Here is a 17628-nt window from a genome sequence, read left to right as displayed (position 1 = left end):
CCCTTTGCTAAGACTCGAAATTGAGCTCAGGTGCATCCTGTTTCCATTGATCATCCTTGAGATGTTTCTGCAACTTGGTTGGAGTCCACCTGTGGTAAATTCAGTTGATTGGAAATGATTTGGAAAGGCACACACCTGTCTATATAAGGTCCCACAGTTGACAGTACATGTCAGAGCACAAACCAAACCAATGAATTGTCTGTAGAGCACCGAGGCACAGATATGGGGAAGGGTACCAATAATAGCTTGCCTAGCTCAAGCTAGAATCAGGGCGCCCACTCCGACAAGGTTAATTGACAGTCAGTCCCACYTGGTGACAGATCATTGGCGTGACGTGCAAATGAGCGATAGAAAKCCAATCGCGGCTGCCCATGTCGCCGATACCTAAATCCTCCACTGGATCAAGAATGATCCTCCACCCAAATGACATTCAACCAACTTGACAACTGTGGGAAGCATTAGAGTCAACATGGGCCAGCATCCCTGTGGAGTCACCTTGTAGAGTCCATGCCCTGACGAATTGAGGCTGTTCGGAGGGCAAAAGAGGGTGCAACTCCATATTAGGAAGTTGTTCCTAATTTTTGTACACTGTATTTTGATCCGTCCGATGTTGCTACAGGACTGTGGTCTTTTTAGAGTGAAACGTTGTGCAACATTGCAACACAAGCATTACGGGTGGGGTGCCGTTGGTGATTTGGCAATGTGATCATAAACTTATAGAAAACACCCAGGCGAGTGTATATGTTAAGTCTATCCTCGCCTGGCTGTTTTCTAGAAATGAATGATCACGTTGCTAAATCACCATAATGCTCGTGTTGAAATGTMGCACAACATTTTACTTTAAAAATAAGCCCTCCGTGCTGTAGCAACATCGACCTGATCAAAACATTGAACGCGTCTGTCATTAATTGTATGCATACGTTCTTTGAGGCTGACGCAGCTCCCTATACTTCGTTTAAGGAAGACATGCTCGGTGCACCAGATCGACTACGGTTTGGAGGTCAGTATGATCATATATTTTCGCACTTGTGCTTTAATGAGGCCACCTTTTCAATGAACAGTKTGTTCAAAAAGCTGCAGAGACGAGGATTACATACGGTGATAAAGTAGGAACGCCAGAATTGTGATAGCCTAGGTTAGTGTGTTGAAATGGGTGTGTTTTGGGAAACCTAAATCAACTGCATTTCCTTATCATTTAACATGAACTGTTAAATTATAAAATTAAAAGGATTCGCGCATTGCAATTGAGGCTGCCGTGTAGCACAAACAACCCTCTTGGAAAAAACCAGCTACCCGCCCATAAACACCCTCCCATTGCCGTGTTGGAATACTCTATTGGCTGGTTTAGGAAAATATGGTGGATAAATTAAGATAGTGAACTAAGGCCGTTTACCGTTGACGTTTCAGTCTATTTAACRGGGTGTGTCTCCCACAGARACCAATGTAATAGCAGCTGGGTCTGGTCTACGTAATACATTATTTAATTGGGAACAAAAAACAGTGAGTGGGGTGTCTCTGGTTTAGGTTTTGACATTTCCCCTGATTGGTTCAGGGAGTGTCTGTCTTGCGGGTGAGTTCACTGGTGCTGACCAGGAGGGGATTCGATTAATGGCGTGGGTACACCGGGTTAGCACTTATTACGATAGTTTTAAAACTGGGCTGCCTGCCGAGAATGAACCGGGTTCCCCAGTTAAAGCCGACGATGAAGTTGTCTGAAATCCAAAATGGCATAATTCTATGTAGGCCAGTGTTTTTACATACGAAAGTTTTGCTCTTTATAAAAACACATCCCTTTACATGCCTCCCCAAGGGAAACTACTTAAATTGTAATATTTATTTATTAGTAAATACATGTTTTATGTTTCTGAGCGATGTATCATGTTGTTTTYTTGACATTGTGGCCCTGTCAAGCTCGATTTGAGCCAGGCGCTCCTCCCTTACCGCTTTTGCCGGGTGAAGGGCAATACCCGTTTTACCCCGGTTCAGTGTAATCAGACTCGTCCTGGTTGACGCCTCTATTTATATGAAACCGCGCCTCACCTCGTCAGTTGTAGCCGCAGCCTTCTAGAACCAGTCCGTGCAGAACAAGACGCTCTACCGCCTAAACTATTACCCACATATTGCGGTTCTGTTATAAAACGAAGGTAGGCACTCATATCTACTGCAAAGTTATGCTTAGGCATATTGGGTCTAAACGCTTTTATTTGGTCTGATCATCGCTAAATCCCCGTTGTCTGGCATCAGTGGCTACAATAGCCTAACTAACCATTGTTGGACATAACAAATACCATCAGGGTCTTTAAAATACAGTGGCCAATTTGATACGAACATGTATATTGCAATATGTGTTATGGAGAGAGAGAGATGTAGGCCTGTTGAGTTTTGTTGTGAAGGAAGATAATGACAGCTCTCACACCGGCTGATTGTGCACACATTCAGTAAATGGATATTCGCGATTAATATTAGGTAATTTAYCCCAGACTAACGTTAGATTCGTTAACTTCGTCTAGTCTTTGCCAGTATCCCTAGACTATTAGCCCCTCATCATACGATGGCCAGTCGGTGTGCAATTTATGTAACYTTCTGGGGTTAACTTTTCCGGGTGGAATGTTTAAACATTGTTACGAAGTTTTCAGAAGAAGCAATGTATCGYCTCAACTGTAGCACCAATACTGTCTTGTTGATTGCATGCGTTTTATCTCAAGGTTTCTTGCCTGTGCTAATGTAGGCTATCCATTTTCAGTTTAGAGAAATGGGCCATATGTTCTAAAACTAATTCTGGTTCAGGTGAGGTTGTTATACTTGTAKAACTAGAGGTTGGAATCTCTTTGAAACTGTCCCTGTTTAGCAAAATGGCATTTAATACAAGAGAAATGCTGACTCCCTGGTCTAGTAAGTGCAAGTTGTAAATTCATTTTGTATGTACTTTAGACCAGGGGAAAATTGCCTTGACTGTATCACTGCTGAAATAACTTCCACATGCAGAAGGCTTGCCAGCTGCCATTTTCTTGTTACTATTGACTGACTCTCTCCTACTSTCCCTCCCCCAGGTTCCAGGATGTCCCAGAAGATCAAGGCAGGGTCGGTGGTGGAGATGCAGGGGGATGAGATGACCAGAGTCATCTGGGAGCTCATTAAGGAGAAGCTCATCTTCCCCTACCTGGAGATGGACCTGCACAGGTGAACCTGCTGCTACACCTGGGCTGTAGTCATTACTGTACACGTAGCAAAGGGTAACGGGAAACATTTTACAATGAAAATGAGCACTTGTTATTGGACAAGTTCAGGTAGTCCACCCGGTTTGACACATTTCCTATACCTTAAATACATAGATAGAAAATAGAACTGGAATGAATAGAGCAAAGTTGTATCAGTGTTTCTGAATCTACATGATGGACAAGCATGTCTTTTCTATCAATATATGTCTGAAGATTCTGTGACAATGTACCCTGAGGTGCATGGGGGACGGGAGGTAGGGTTTGTTAAGGAGGGGGTTGGTGGTGGTATTGGCGTTAGACTTGTCACAACCAGCTTAAGCTCCTCTTGTGATTCAGGTTTTACCTGATGTCGATACTTGAATCTCCAGAGAGATGCCTGACTTGCACTTGAATTGATGGTAGGGTCGCTAGGTTGGTGGGTGGGTAGGGTTCGCTAGTTGTTGGTGGTGTGGGTAGGGTTCGCTAGGTGGTGGTGGGTAGGGTTCGCTAGGTTGGTGGTGGGTAGGGTTCGCTAGGTTGGTAGGGTTCGGTGTGTGGGTAGGGTCGCTAGGTTGGTGGTGGGTAGGTTCGCTAGGTTGGTGGGTGGGTAGGGTTCGCTAGGTTGGTGGGTGGGTAGGGTTCGCTAGGTTGGTGAGTGGGTAGGGTTCGCTAGGTGGTGGGTGGGTAGGGTTCGCTAGGTTGGTGGGTGGGTAGGGTTCGCTAGGTTGGTGAGTGGTAGGGTTCGCTAGGTTGGTGAGTGGGTAGGGTTCGCTAGGTTGGTGAGTGGGTAGGTCGCTAGTTGGTGGTGGGTAGGGTTCGCTAGGTTGGTGGGTGGGTAGGGTTCGCTAGGTTGGTTAGGGTTCGGGTGTGGGTAGGGTTCGCTAGGTTGGTGATGGGTAGGGTTCGCTAGGTGGTGGTGGGTAGGGTTCGCTAGGTTGGTGGTCGGGTGTGGTAGGGTTCGCTAGTTGGTGGGTGGGTAGGGTTCGCTAGGTTGTGGGTGGGTAGGGTTCGCTAGGTGGTAGGGTTCGGTGTGTGGGTAGGGTTCGCTAGGTTGTGGGTGGGTAGGGTTGCTAGGTTGGTAGGGTTCGGTGTGTGGGTAGGTTCGCTAGGTGGTGAGTGGGTAGGGTTCGCTAGGTTGGTGGGTGGGTAGGGTTCGCTAGTTGGTAGGGTTGGTGTGTGGGTAGGGTTCGCTAGGTTGGTGGGTGGGTAGGGTTCGCTAGGTTGGTGGGTGGGTAGGGTTCGCTAGGTTGGTAGGGTTCGGTGCGTGGGTAGGGTTCGCTAGGTTGGTGAGTGGGTAGGGTTCGCTGAGTTGGTGGGTGGGTAGGGTTCGCTAGGTGGTAGGGTTCGGTGTGTGGGTAGGGTTCGCTAGGTTGGTGGAGTGGGTAGGGTTCGCTAGGTGGTAGGTGGGTAGGGTTGCTAGGTTGGTTAGGTTCGTGGTGGGTAGGGTGCTAGGTTGGTGAGTGGTAGGGTTCGCTAGGTTGGTGGTGGGTAGGGTTCGCTAGGTTGGTAGGGTTCGGTGTGTGGGTAGGGTTCGCTAGGTGGTGAGTGGGTAGGTTGCGTTTAGGTTGGTGGTGGTAGGTTCGCTAGGTTGGTAGGGTTCGGTGTGTGGGTAGGGTTCGCTAGGTGGTGAGTGGGTAGGGTTCGCTAGGTTGGTGGGTGGGGTAGGGTTTTCGCTAGGTTGGTGGGTGGTAGGGTTCGCTAGGTTGGTGAGTGGGTTAGGGTTCGCTAGGTTGGTGAGGGGTAGGGTTCGCTAGGTTGGGGGTGGGTAGGTGTCGCTAGGTTGGTGGGTGGGTAGGTTCGCTAGGTTGGTGAGTGGGTAAGGGTTCGCTAGGTGGTGAGTGGGTAGGGTTCGCTAGGTTGGTGAAGTGGTAGGGTTCGCTAGTTGGTGGGGGTAGGTCGCTAGTTGGGTGGTGGGTAGGGTTCGCTAGGTTGGTAGGGTTCGGTGTGTGGGTAGGTTCGCTAGGTTGGTGAGTGGGTAGGGTTCGCTAGGTTGGTGGTGGGTAGGGTTCGCTAGGTTGGTAGGTTGGTGGTGGGTAGGGTTCGCTAGGTTGGTGGGTGGGTAGGGTTCGCTAGGTTGGTGGTAGGGTCGTGGTTGGTGGTTTGGTGTGTGGTAGGGTTCGCTAGGTTGATGGGTGGGTAGGGTTCGCTAGGTGGTAGGGTTCGGTGTGTGGGTAGGGTTCGCTAGGTTGGTGAGTGGGTAGGGTTCGCTAGGTTGGTGGGTGGGTAGGGTTCGCTAGGTTGGTAGGGTTCGTGTGTGGGTAGGGTTCGCTAGTTGGTGGGTGGGTAGGTTCGCTAGGTTGGTGGGTGGGTAGGGTTCGCTAGGTTGGTAGGGTTCGGTGGGTGGGTAGGGTTCGCTAGGTTGGTGAGTGGGTAGGGTTCGCTAGGTTGGTGGTGGGTAGGGTTCGCTAGGTGGGTAGGGTTCGGTGTGTGGGTAGGGTTCGCTAGGTTGGTGGAGTGGGTAGGGTTCGTAGGTTGTAGTAGGTAGGGTTCGCTAGGTTGGTGGGTTGGTGTGTGGGTAGGTTCGCTAGGTTGGTGAGTGGGTAGGGTTTTCGCTAGGTTGGTGGTGGTAGGGTTCGCTAGGTGGTGGTGGTAGGGTTCGTAGGTTGGTGGTGGGTAGGGTTCGCTAGGTTGGTAGGGTTCGGTGTGTGGGTAGGGTTCGCTAGGTTGGTGAGTGGGTAGGGTTCGCTTAGGTTGGTGAGTGGGTAGGGTTCGCTAGGTTGCTGGGTGGGTAGGGTTCGCTAGGTTGGTGGGTGGGTAGGGTTCGCTAAGGTTGGTAGGGTCGGGTGTGGGTAGGTTCGCTAGGTTGGTGAGTGGGTTAGGGTTCGCTAGGTTTTGGTGGGTGGGTAGGGTTCGCTAGGTTGGTAGGTTCGTGTGTGGGGTGGGTTCGCTAGGTTGGTGGGTGGGTAGGGTTTCGCTAGGTTGGTGTGGGTAGGGTTCGCTAGGTTGGTAGGGTTCGGTGTGGTGGGTAGGGTTCGCTAGGTTGATGGGTGGGTAGGGTTCGCTAGGTTGAGGGTTCGGTGTGGGGTAGGGTTCGCTAGGTTGGTGAGTGGGTAGGGTCGCTAGGTTGGTGGGTGGTAGGTTCGCTAGGTTGGTAGGGTTCGGTGTGTGGGTAGGGTTCGCTAGGGTTGGTGAGTGGGTAGGGTTCGCTAGGTTGGTGGGTGGGTAGGGTTCGCTAGGTTGGTGGGTGGGTAGGGTTCGCTAGGTTTGGTAGGGTTCGGTGGGTGGGTAGGGTTCGCTAGGTTGGTGAGTGGGTAGGTTGCTAGGTTGGTGGGTGGGTAGGGTTGCTAGGTTGGTAGGTTCGGTGTGTGGGTAGGGTTCGCTAGGTGGTGGAGTGGTAGGGTTCGCTAGGTGGTGGGTGGGTAGGGTTCGCTAGGTTGGTGGTGGGTAGGGTTCGCTAGGTTGGTAGGGTTCGGTGTGTGGGTAGGTTCGCTAGGTTGTGGGTGGGTAGGGTTCGCTAGGTTGGTGGGTGGGTAGGGTTCGCTAGAGTTGGTGGGTGGGTAAGGGTTCGCTAGGTGGGTATGTGGGTAGTGTTCGCTAGGTTGGTGGGTGGGTAGGGTCGCTAGGTTGGTGGTGCGTAGGGTTCGCTAGGTTGGTGGGTGGGTAGGGTTTCGCTAGGTGGTGTGGGTGGGTAGGGTTTCGCTAGTGGGTGGGTGGTAGGGTTCGCTAGGTTGGTGGGTGTGGTAGGTTCGCTAGGTTGGTGGGTGGGTAGGGTTCGCTAGGTTGGTGGTGGGTAGGGTTCGCTAGGTTGGTGGGTGCGTAGGGTCGCTAGTTGGTGGTGCGTAGGGTCGCTAGGTTGGTGGGTGGGTAGGTGCACTACAGGGTCGCAGGTTGGTGGGTGCTTAGGGGTCGCTAGTTGAATGGTGGGTAGGGGGCACTACAGGGTTCGCTAGGTTGGTGGGTGGGTAGGGTTCGGCTAGGTTTGGTGTGGGTAGGGTTCGCTAGGTTTGGTGGGTGCGTAGGGGTCGGGGTCGCTAGGTTGGTGGGTGGGTAGGGTGCACTACAGGGTTCGCTAGGTTGGTGGGTGGGTAGGGTTCGCTAGGTTGGTGGGTGGGTAGGGTGCACTACAGGGTTCGCTAGGTTGGTAGGTAATGCTCAGTTACCTGTAACCCTATAGGTTACAGGAATACACACGTGATGTGGAAAATGCTGATTGTAGCTGTGCTCTACACTAACCCTAGACACTAGCAAATATCACCAAGGACAGGCTTGTTAGTTGTCACTGCACATTATTGCGCAATGTGTTTTTTATTGTACTCTCATGCTATCCTGTGTTAGATGTCTGTTCAGCACATGTGGCATGTTTCAAGTGTTGGGTAAAAGGTAGTGTGATGGCCAGATCAAAGGGACTTGATTTTTTTTGAAAAGACCAATGCATTTTGAAATTGTGAGGACCAGTTTGTTCCTAGAGGTAGCTGTTTTAAAGAGCAGTGTATTACCCAAACCCCCCAGACAATCTGATCACATGACGTCAGCAGACTAGTTGAGCTGSATGTGGCGTGGTTGATCCAGAACGAATCCTTTCCAAGATCGACAACTCTGGTCTGTCAAATCGGAACTGTTCAAGTCCTATGCTCTAGTCCAGTCCTCTTTTTTTTGCGCTAGACCTTCAGACTGTGGACTGTATTAAACACACACACGTCATTGGCTGCAGTGCTGTGATTATTACAATTGTACGTGAGCTTTTCAGTGTCTTGAAACGTTTTGATGTTTTTGAGCACTGCCAGTTAATGGCTAAACGCATAAGGTCTGTTTTAAGAGCTTAGTAGTTCTTACTACTTTTACAATATTTTCAGAATTGATGCAACATGATAGGTTGTAATAGAAATTCTATAACCAACAAGAACTCATGACCMCATACCAGTGTTCCAAACCCATGATCTAACCTTGTCTCCAGGCTATTGTGCACAGCACATAATARGCCTGGTACATCAACTATTCAAAGTTGGTCTGTGGGAATGACCATTTAGAATTCTGTGGGAGTGACCTTCATGAGTGAACTATTTGTAATTTTAATTTTAGCGAAACACACTACTGAGGCGTGGCTCTGTGCTTGTGGTGTGCTATTGTACGGGAGGGTTAGGGGGAAGGCGTTGTGGGGAAATTATTGGTTGGTAAAATAAGCTGATGTCTCTGCGCCGGGAGTTTCTCCTGGGCTTTCTGCTAACGAAGGTCAAGTTTGACGCGGTCGTCCACCAGACTCTTCGTGCATTTGGGCAGAAGTGTTTTGGAATGAGATTACCCATGACCTGACCTGTGGTCATGCTTATTACAAATCTCCTGGGCACTTTTTATATATTTTTTTCTCTCCAGTAATTAAAACYTTTATCAAATTATTGAAGTTGGTCAAGCGAGAAGGATAGCGTTAGTTTTTCTTTTTTTTTTTTCTTGCAGGTTTGTGTTATTCCTGCTGTTCCAGTTTCTGTGTCTAAGGCACACTCATTGGTTTCACAAATCTTAGGAATGCATTTGGTGGGGTGAGTGGACGGGTCATCTTGGTCAACCACAGTGCGCACACAGCCCTCAGGAGACGCAGCAATTTATCGCCATCTCGCACCATTACACAACGCCTGTAGTGCTGTATCACAGTCTCAGATGTGCATCTCAATGTCATTGGGAAATCAGCACATCTAACCTGCGGTTGTCTGTGGAGTAGCACATTGTTGTAGTACTAGGCTAAGGGGGAGGGAGAAACTGGGTGAAAGGTTGTTTAACAAAACCCAGTTTCCACAAGGAAAGGCTTACAAGGAAATGAGAGGTATTTATGCTTAGTCTGGTCTTTTTTGGATGGACGAGTGCAGTGCACACTGCAGTTCTGTATTTGTGGGGTCATTTCAATTTAGTGTTAAAGGGAGTGCACCAATTTGTAAGTCGCTCTGGATAAGAGCGTCTGCTAAATGACTTAAATGTAAATGTAAAAATCAGTAAACCAGTGTTTCTACAACCCGGTCTCTAACTGTGTACTATATGTAGAAATGGGAAGCTGTTTATGTAATAATACCTCAAACTAATAGTTCAATGCTACCAGGAGTAGCACGTCAGTCGTCACTAGCTGTCATAAACCACGCCTATTATTACAATTTCTCTTKTTAAAATAACATTTTAAACAACCTTAACCACACAGCTAAKCTTATGCCTAACCTTAAATTTAAGACCAAAAAGACACCTTTTTTTTAACGATCTAGCCAATTGACTTTTTGCTTGCGGTAACTAGTGGAAATCCAGAGCACCCCATCGCCTGCTAGGATGTGTTGGGTCTTTCAGAGGAGTAATTCATTAGTTTAGTCACGTAGCAGCAGCCTGTGAAGACTGGCCTCTTTGTTCACATGTTAGCATCTTGTATACTGTTTCTGGTTCAGCCTCTCACCAAGCTTACTCTATGGTGATGACACTATCTGGGATTTACATCATTTCACACTGATAGAATGTTGCTCTGTTTGACAAATTCATTCTACTTTTTGCAAGTGTTTAATTCCTGCTGCATTTTAAACAGGAAGGTTTTGTTTACTGGGTCCTGTGCTGATTGCTACAGTGTGGCTCTGTTAGACCTGATAGAGTAGGGAACTCCCTGATGAGGTGGTGTCGTGGTAATTTCCTGTATTACTCAATAAAGAGAGAGAGAGCCAAGCACACAAGTCAGAGTTATATTATAATGTACATCTTTAATATATATATATGTGTGTATATATAAGCTTCACCAAAGCCCTTTTTTGACTCAGATCAATTCAGTGTCTATAAATGAATTCTCTGAGTGCTTACAAAACAATTCTTAGTTTCATTTATAGCCAAGATACACCCCTCTCAACTTACAAAGAATCCTTTACCCGAAAGAGGAGTATCCTATCGCTAGACAGCATCAGCTATAAATCATCGTTCAGTTTGATCTCCCAAGACAAGGTTTCAATCTCATGCTTGATACTTCACTGTCTACCAAAACATTACCTCATCCAGTGGCATATATCAATTGTAATTTCCTAGATACTCCCAAACCTGGACAAACTCACTAAAGACAGTGAGCCTCTTAGGTCATATACAAAATCAAGATAAGGGCAACCTCAGAGGGGACATACAATGGTTCCAAACACGGCCAAACTCCTTCCCCCCATGAGAAAAGTAGGGAGTGACTGGCGTACAGACATTGTATGAGATAACTAACTGGTTCTCCATTAATAACGCCATCCCGTCACATGGTTTAGGAATAGTTACAGACACATTCCCATAAGAAAACAACGTTCCATTCTGTCCTCCTCCCCTTCTGATATTCTACATGGCACCACATGGTTTAACATGTACATAGACTTATGAAGACAAGCCTGACCTCTCCCCTCTCTGGCCCCAAGTTACTAATCCCTATCACAGAAGGGGAAAATGCACTGCCAATCATATAGTCCAAAGGGCCCCATTRTAATGACAAGTATCTCACAAGCATATGATGAAAATAACATCTTATCTATGTTACCTAGCTAAATCTGATTCTGCCACGACAGTGGTTCAGTCATCAGAGGTAGGCTTTYCATTAGGAATCCCCACTGTCTTATTATAGAAGGCTAAATGACATCAAACATAAACACACAGTAAATGTATTAAACTTTATTCTGACAAACATATTAACTTTAATTGGTTTCACAGGCCCACATACTTTTCATAGCATTTGTCCTCCCATGAACCCTAAAGGTAACAATTATCCTCCTCCCTGCTGCTCATCTGCCCTTCCCTCAGCTACGACCTGGGCATGGAGAACCGCGATGCCACGGACGACAAGGTGACGGTTGAGGCGGCGGAGGCGACGCGGCGCTACAACGTGGGCATTAAGTGTGCCACCATCACGCCGGATGAAAACCGGGTGGAGGAGTTCCAGCTAAAGCAGATGTGGCGCTCGCCCAACGGGACCATCCGTAACATCCTGGGAGGCACCGTGTTCAGGGAGGCCATCATCTGTAAGAACATCCCCCGCCTGGTGCCRGGCTGGGTCAAACCCATCATCATCGGCAGGCACGCCCACGGAGACCAGGTAACCTTTTACCACCCCTTCAGCAGTAGAACCCTTACTAACCATTCATCAAAATGTCTTTATACCATGCCCCCCCCCCCCTAATGATTGGCTCTCTAGGTTTCTCTCTAGGCCTTTCCTCACTTCCTTGAATCTGATTTACCTCGAGAGACAGAGAGGATGGATGCTATGCCCTAGGTAAATGAAGCAATGTGTTAGTGGTACCCCGTCTCTGTTAACACGTTTTTATTTAYGGGAGATATTGTACAGTCTCCAGGTGATCACATGTTAACTTCATGCCGACTAGAGGTGTGGTGGTCAGGCCTGCTCACAGAGACAAATGGACTGGTGTTGTCACTSAACGCTCAGTTAGTCACTGATTAAATGGCTTTGTTGCCCTTTAGACCATGAGGTTGCCACACTGGCTCCACGTCTCAAAGTGCTACATCATTCATACTGTACTGCAGCTAGAGAATAATCTAACCTCTACATGGCACCATGCRGTAGTCAATACGCTTCAACTCCATTGAGAAATGAGGTGGGAACTTGACCTTTTGGTTGGTTACTGTATTTGAGAATCACGTCACGGTATGGCCTGGATTTTTTTATATTGCAATACAGTGCTATTTGAAATTGCTCTTTCGGTTGCATCCACACTACTGWTTGGTTAAAGCCAACCATAACAATGTTTCATTTTGGCCAGACACATCTGTTTTTTCAGCTCTCCAACAGCAATGTAACCTGTCATCTATTCTGAGATTACAGGTTACTGTCATCTACCCAGTGAACAGTAGTCCAGTGCCTGGTTGCCCCAGACAGSGGTTGCACTTCTATTTTTCTCCACTAGATGGAGCCCTTGTCTGTTACATCTATGACCTCTCCGGGCTCTCTCTCCCCCTTTGCAGTACAAGGCCACAGACTTTGTGGTACCTGGACCTGGGAGACTGGAGATGAAATTCACACCCAAGATTGGGGAGCCAATGAACTTTGTCGTCCATGACTTTGAAGGTAAAACCACAAGTTTACTTGTCAATGAAAATCCATCTTAAAATGTAACCTTTGCTTGTAAGGGAAAATAATGTCCAGAATAGATTTTGTCCGTTATTTAATATTGTGTTAGACAGGCTGGCACCATAGGCTATGTCAATATGACAATCTTTACATATGTTTGCAGTGTAAATATTACAATATGAGAACGGCATTATCTGATTTAACTCTGAATGAGAAATCATCTGTGTACCTCCCTCTCCTGCACATACTGTAGACAAACATTGAATTTTGATTAACTAGAGGGTGTGATTAAGTTTGGCTCCATTGCTCTGTTTACAAAAGGGGGGGGGGGGGCGGCGACTGTCTGTGTGTGTGTCGTGTATTCAGGTGAGTGTACAGTATCTTCATGAAACTGATGCATGCGTCTCTGTCCTCCAGGTTCAGGTGGCGTGGCTCTGGGGATGTACAACACAGACAGCTCCATCAGGGACTTTGCCCACAGCTCCTTCCAGATGGGGCTGCAGAAAGCCTGGCCTTTGTACCTCAGCACCAAGAACACCATCCTCAAGAAGTACGACGGACGCTTCAAAGACATCTTCCAGGAGATCTATGAAAAGTAAGTCTGCCTGGCCTCAGACATTTAATTGTCGAGTAAATCTTTATTTTCCCTATTGACAATATATATATTTTCAGCATGTAGACGATACCCATGAGTCACATACAATGTATGGTTGACGATAAAGGGTAATTGGCCGACAAACCCCCCCCCTCACCTACTATGCATATTTTCAAAGGACACTACGAGGTTTAGGTATGTAAACCCTGTTCTCAGACCTGTTCCCGTGTGTCCCAGGCAGTACCGCTCTAAGTTTGAGCAGAAGGGGATCTGGTATGAGCATCGTCTGATTGATGACATGGTGGCTCAGGCTATGAAGTCTGATGGAGGATTCATCTGGGCCTGCAAGAACTACGACGGAGACGTCCAGTCTGACTCTGTAGCCCAAGGTAAGACCAGCTAGTTAAGTCCAGTCTGACTCTGTAGCCCAAGGTAAGACCAGCTAGTTAAGTCCACTCCAGTCTAGTGTACTCTGATGTAGTCCAGACGCTAGTCCATTTTTGAATTTGTCACCTTTAAATGTATGTTTTTCAAGGAATATTCTAAGACACTATCTCAATAGAATGACTTTTAGTTCTAGAACACTGAGGAGAATGCTGATGTATATAGTTTGTTGTCTCGGCACTACTGTCTCTGAGCGTTTATATCCAGTTAGCTGTTAAGTACTTTGTGACAGATGTATTTAATATCTCTGTGTGTACCCCAGGTTATGGGTCCCTTGGTATGATGACCAGTGTGCTCATCTGTCCTGACGGTCGTACGGTKGAGTCAGAGGCGGCCCACGGCACGGTAACACGCCACTACAGACAGCACCAGCAGGGCAAGGAGACATCCACCAACCCCATCGGTAAATTAGACACGGATACAATGTATGTTCTATTTCATTCTGTCTCCGACTGATAATGCCTGCTCTAAAAACCATTCAGCCCAGCTCATTCCCCTTCTGGATGTAGATCTGCATGTAGCAGGGGTGTATTCGTTACGCTGATTATGTTGCAAAATGTTTCTTAAACTAAACCAAACTGYGAGGGACCTACCTGAATTTGTCCAATAGAAACTGCGTTTTCTATTGATTACAGCACAGAGAAACACAGGCAACACGAGGACCTAGGAAAGAGCTCAACGTTTTGTCCCTAACGTGTTGTGGTTGTGTGTGGGAGTGTAGCGTCCATCTTTGCTTGGTCGCGGGGGCTGCTGCACCGGGCGAAGCTGGATGACAACGCAGAGCTGCGTGTGTTTGCTGAGYCCCTGGAGGTCGTCTGRGTGGAGACCATCGAGGCTGGCTTCATGACCAAGGATCTGGCTATCTGTATCAAAGGCATGYCAGAGTGAGTAGCATGCATACATACGCACAGTAAACCTGTCTATGACACTAGACTGACTCCAACGGTCTTTCTTTCATCTTCTCTTCCTTCTTAGTACCAAACGCTCAGACTACCTGAACACCTTTGAGTTCCTGGATAAACTGTCAGAGAACCTGAAGACCAAGATGTCCAACCAACCCAAACTGTGATCACCTCATCTCCCAACTTTAAACACACACACTATTGACAGCAGGGACTATGGGCCCCGGCCAACACTGAACCAATGACMGGGGAATGTCTGCCCAGAACCCAACCAGAGCTTCTAGAAGACCTAGGACCCTCGATACTTAATCATTCCCTCCACCAGCAGTCTGTCTGCTTCAAGGAGGTGTCTTGTCCAGGGGGATGTCCTCCCAAAGCTAATGAATCATTCCTATCTGAACTACTTGCCATTTCTGTCCCACTCTCCCCATGCTTGCTGTTGCTTGGCAATATGAATATTCATGTGGACTCATTAAACTCAACTTGCCTCTGATTTCATTGCTGTTCTGGACTGTTTCAATGTTACCCAACAATACAGACCATCTCCTTCTGCATCATAAAGGCTGTTGACCCCCTCCAACTCTCTAATGCCATCTGCTCTGCCCCTTGACCACGCCCCCAACTCACCTGATGAACTAGCAGCCCAAGTCAACACTGCACTGTTATCTACCCCCCCCCCCCCCTCCAAACTAAACCTGTGTCGTTCTCCCCCTGGTTGACCCCTGAGGTACATGCCCTGAAGCAAGCTGGCCGCTGCCTGGAGCGCCTGAGCAGGAAGTCTGGTCTCACTGTCCACACTGAGGCCTACAAACTCCACCTACAGAGATGGCCTCAGTGCTGCCAGGTCCACCTACTTCTCCAACATCATCAACAGCTCCAATAAGAACTCCTGGACTCTGTTCTCCACTGTCAGCAAACTACTTCAGCCTRGTGACGACGCCTTCTCTACTCCCTCCACTGAACTCTGCAACWRCTTCCTTCAGCTATTTTCAAGGAAAAGCTCACCAAAATACACTTCACTGACTGATCAATCTCTCTTAGCCGCCCCTCCCCGTGTCAACCTCCAAACTGTCACCCCTGAAACCCGGCTCTACGAATTTGCACTCATTGACTCTCCCTATATCTCAAAATTCATGTCATCAACACCACAACTTACTCATCAAAGCCTGCCTGCTCTGTCCATCCCTGGATCCTCTCCCTACTGTTCTCATCAAAGCCTGCCTGCTCTCTGTCCATCCCTGGATCATCTCCCTACTGTTCTCATCAAAGCCTGCCTGCTCTCTGTCCATATCACACACCATCAACCTCTCCCTTGCCCATGGATCTCACCTCTCCAACTACAGAACAGCTGCAGCCCCCCCCCCCCATCTTAAAAATGCCAGGAACAGACACCACCATTTTTCTGCCCAATTTCCAACCTTCCTTTCCAAGACTCTTGAACAGACTGTTGCCTCCCAATTACAAACCCACCTGCTAGTCTAATTCAAGCCCCTCCAGTCTGGTTTCCACCACAGTACTGAAACTGCACTCAAAGTTGTGAATGACCTCACCTCTGCTGATGCTGGTGCCCTTAACATCCTGATTCTCCTTGACCAGAGTGCAGCTTTTAACACTGAGCCATCAGATTGAGGGTACAGCACTCTCCTGGCTACAATCATACCTCATAAACCGGACCCACTACATCTCCCTCAATGGCCATACCTCAGACACGCCACTGCAGTTACACAGGGTGTCCCCCAAGGTACTGTGCTGGGCCCCTTGGTCAGGTGACACCAAGATCACCTCGGCACCAAATCCCTATTCGACCCACATTGAATTTCCTTTCTCGGCAATAAAGACATGGCTGCAACAACACTTCCTCAAGCTAAACATTTATAAAACGGAACTCCTACTCATAGGCACCAAATCCACCTTCACCAAAGCTGGCAATCTTGCGATTGACACCACTGTCTCCCCCCACGCACGCAACCTTGGCGTCACCCTCTCCTTTGACCACCACAAGACAGACGGACTGGCAAATTGTCATTCWWCCACCTCCGCAACATTGCCAAAGTCAGGTCCTCCRTCTCCTGTCCTGCCGTTGAAACACACATTRATCTCCTCCTGTCTTGACTACTGCAACTCACTACTCTCCAGTGTCAACTCAGCTCCCTCRATAAGCTCCAAATGGTTCATAACTCTGCAGCCCGACCCCCTCACCCACACTAAGTACTGGCAGCACATCACCCCTGTCCTCTGATCTTCACTAGCTCCCTGTCTCCCAACGCATTGATTACAAGTGCTTCTTTCTGGCCTACAAAGCCCTTCACCACCTTGCCCCCCCCCCCACACCTCTGACATTCTTGTCCCCTGCCAACCCACAAGCCCCTTACCCTTAACCAGGTTCGTATCCTAACCCCAACCCTCCCCATACACTGATACATCTCTCTTATTTCAGCCCACCCCGCTCTATTCTTGTTTTTGTCAACTTCTTTTTTTTTCTTATTTTTATTTTTTACAATTGTGAGGAGACTTTGGTCCTTAAAGCGCTATATTAATCCCATGTTGTATTACTATATGTAGGGTTCAGATGTAGGTTGAGTTTATTTGTATTTTTACAGGGACAGTGCACATMAATCAACGTTTCAGTAAAAGTGCTGGTTTTAGCCAGCCGGCTAATTTTCAACCGCAGTCCCTGGGCAGGTTGTTGATGTGAGGCCCTCTTCTCCATTGATCACTTACCACTATGGTCTAGCCATATCTTTTGGTAACACTCAGCCAATCTAAGTGGCCTGAAGCCTAATTTGTGATCCACGAGCATAACTTGTGATTTTAAGCAATCGCCGAGTGAAGTATGTGTTTAGGATTCTGCCAAGTATGACCATTTTTAATGAATGATGGACACAGAYATAACCAATGTTCTTTATGCTAATTGCACTAAGGTCCCCCTATGGCTGTGTGTTTTGTGTGTGTTGTCGGTCAGTGAGCAGTGATCGCCAGTCCTGCCTGAGGGTGATCTTACCCTTCTGTTGCCTTGTCTTATGTAAAGGGACTTCAGTCTGTCACACCATATTATATATATATATATATAATGCCATGACAACTACTGTAGCCTGTTTAGATTTGGACTCTCTTGACTTGATGATGTCATTGATTCACAAAGCTATACTAGCATCACTCACTCCTTGTTTGTGGTTATGGAAGAGGTCGTAAGATATTAAAAACACACTTAACACCTTACCCCCTCAGAATATCAACTCAATAAATGGGTTTTGGAGAAAATTGTCTAGTGCTTTCAGTATTTATTTTCTATTACCACATAAATGTTATGTTGTAAAACTGTTTTTCTAGCACCATGGTCTTACAAAAAACACTTTGGAAGATTTTAAAGTCTCTTAGTTTACCACCAGATGGTGCCATTGTAATCCGAGTGACATTGTTCATCCGGTGTAATAGCTTCTTCCATTTCATGCAGAGAAGATGTATGACAATAGACTGTATCCAACGTATTAT

At 47.5% G+C, this 17628-nt stretch overlaps 1 protein-coding gene across 2 annotated transcripts; it reads left to right on the top strand.

Annotated features, from left to right (window-relative positions):
• Positions 1-863: 863 nt before the first annotated feature.
• LOC112070136 (isocitrate dehydrogenase [NADP] cytoplasmic) lies at positions 864-17400 on the top strand. Of its 2 annotated transcripts, none has more exons than XM_024137554.2 (9): positions 864-1000; positions 3051-3180; positions 10914-11205; positions 12090-12192; positions 12613-12790; positions 13028-13179; positions 13497-13637; positions 13956-14118; positions 14210-17400. In XM_024137554.2, the coding sequence occupies exons 1-9, from the start codon at positions 913-915 to the stop codon at positions 14301-14303; spliced, it is 1341 nt and encodes a 446-aa protein (XP_023993322.1). In that variant the 5' UTR covers positions 864-912; the 3' UTR covers positions 14304-17400. The 2 variants fall into 2 exon arrangements, with proteins under 2 accessions (XP_023993322.1, XP_023993323.1); XM_024137555.2 differs by lacking the exon at positions 864-1000 and adding an exon at positions 2027-2144.
• Positions 17401-17628: the final 228 nt, after the last annotated feature.

Source organism: Salvelinus sp. IW2-2015, unplaced genomic scaffold (genome assembly GCF_002910315.2).
Source record: "Salvelinus sp. IW2-2015 unplaced genomic scaffold, ASM291031v2 Un_scaffold1233, whole genome shotgun sequence".
Lineage (NCBI taxonomy): Eukaryota > Metazoa > Chordata > Actinopteri > Salmoniformes > Salmonidae > Salvelinus > Salvelinus sp. IW2-2015.
Note: the sequence above shows the minus strand (reverse complement) of the source record. Positions and strands in the feature narration are given on the sequence as shown.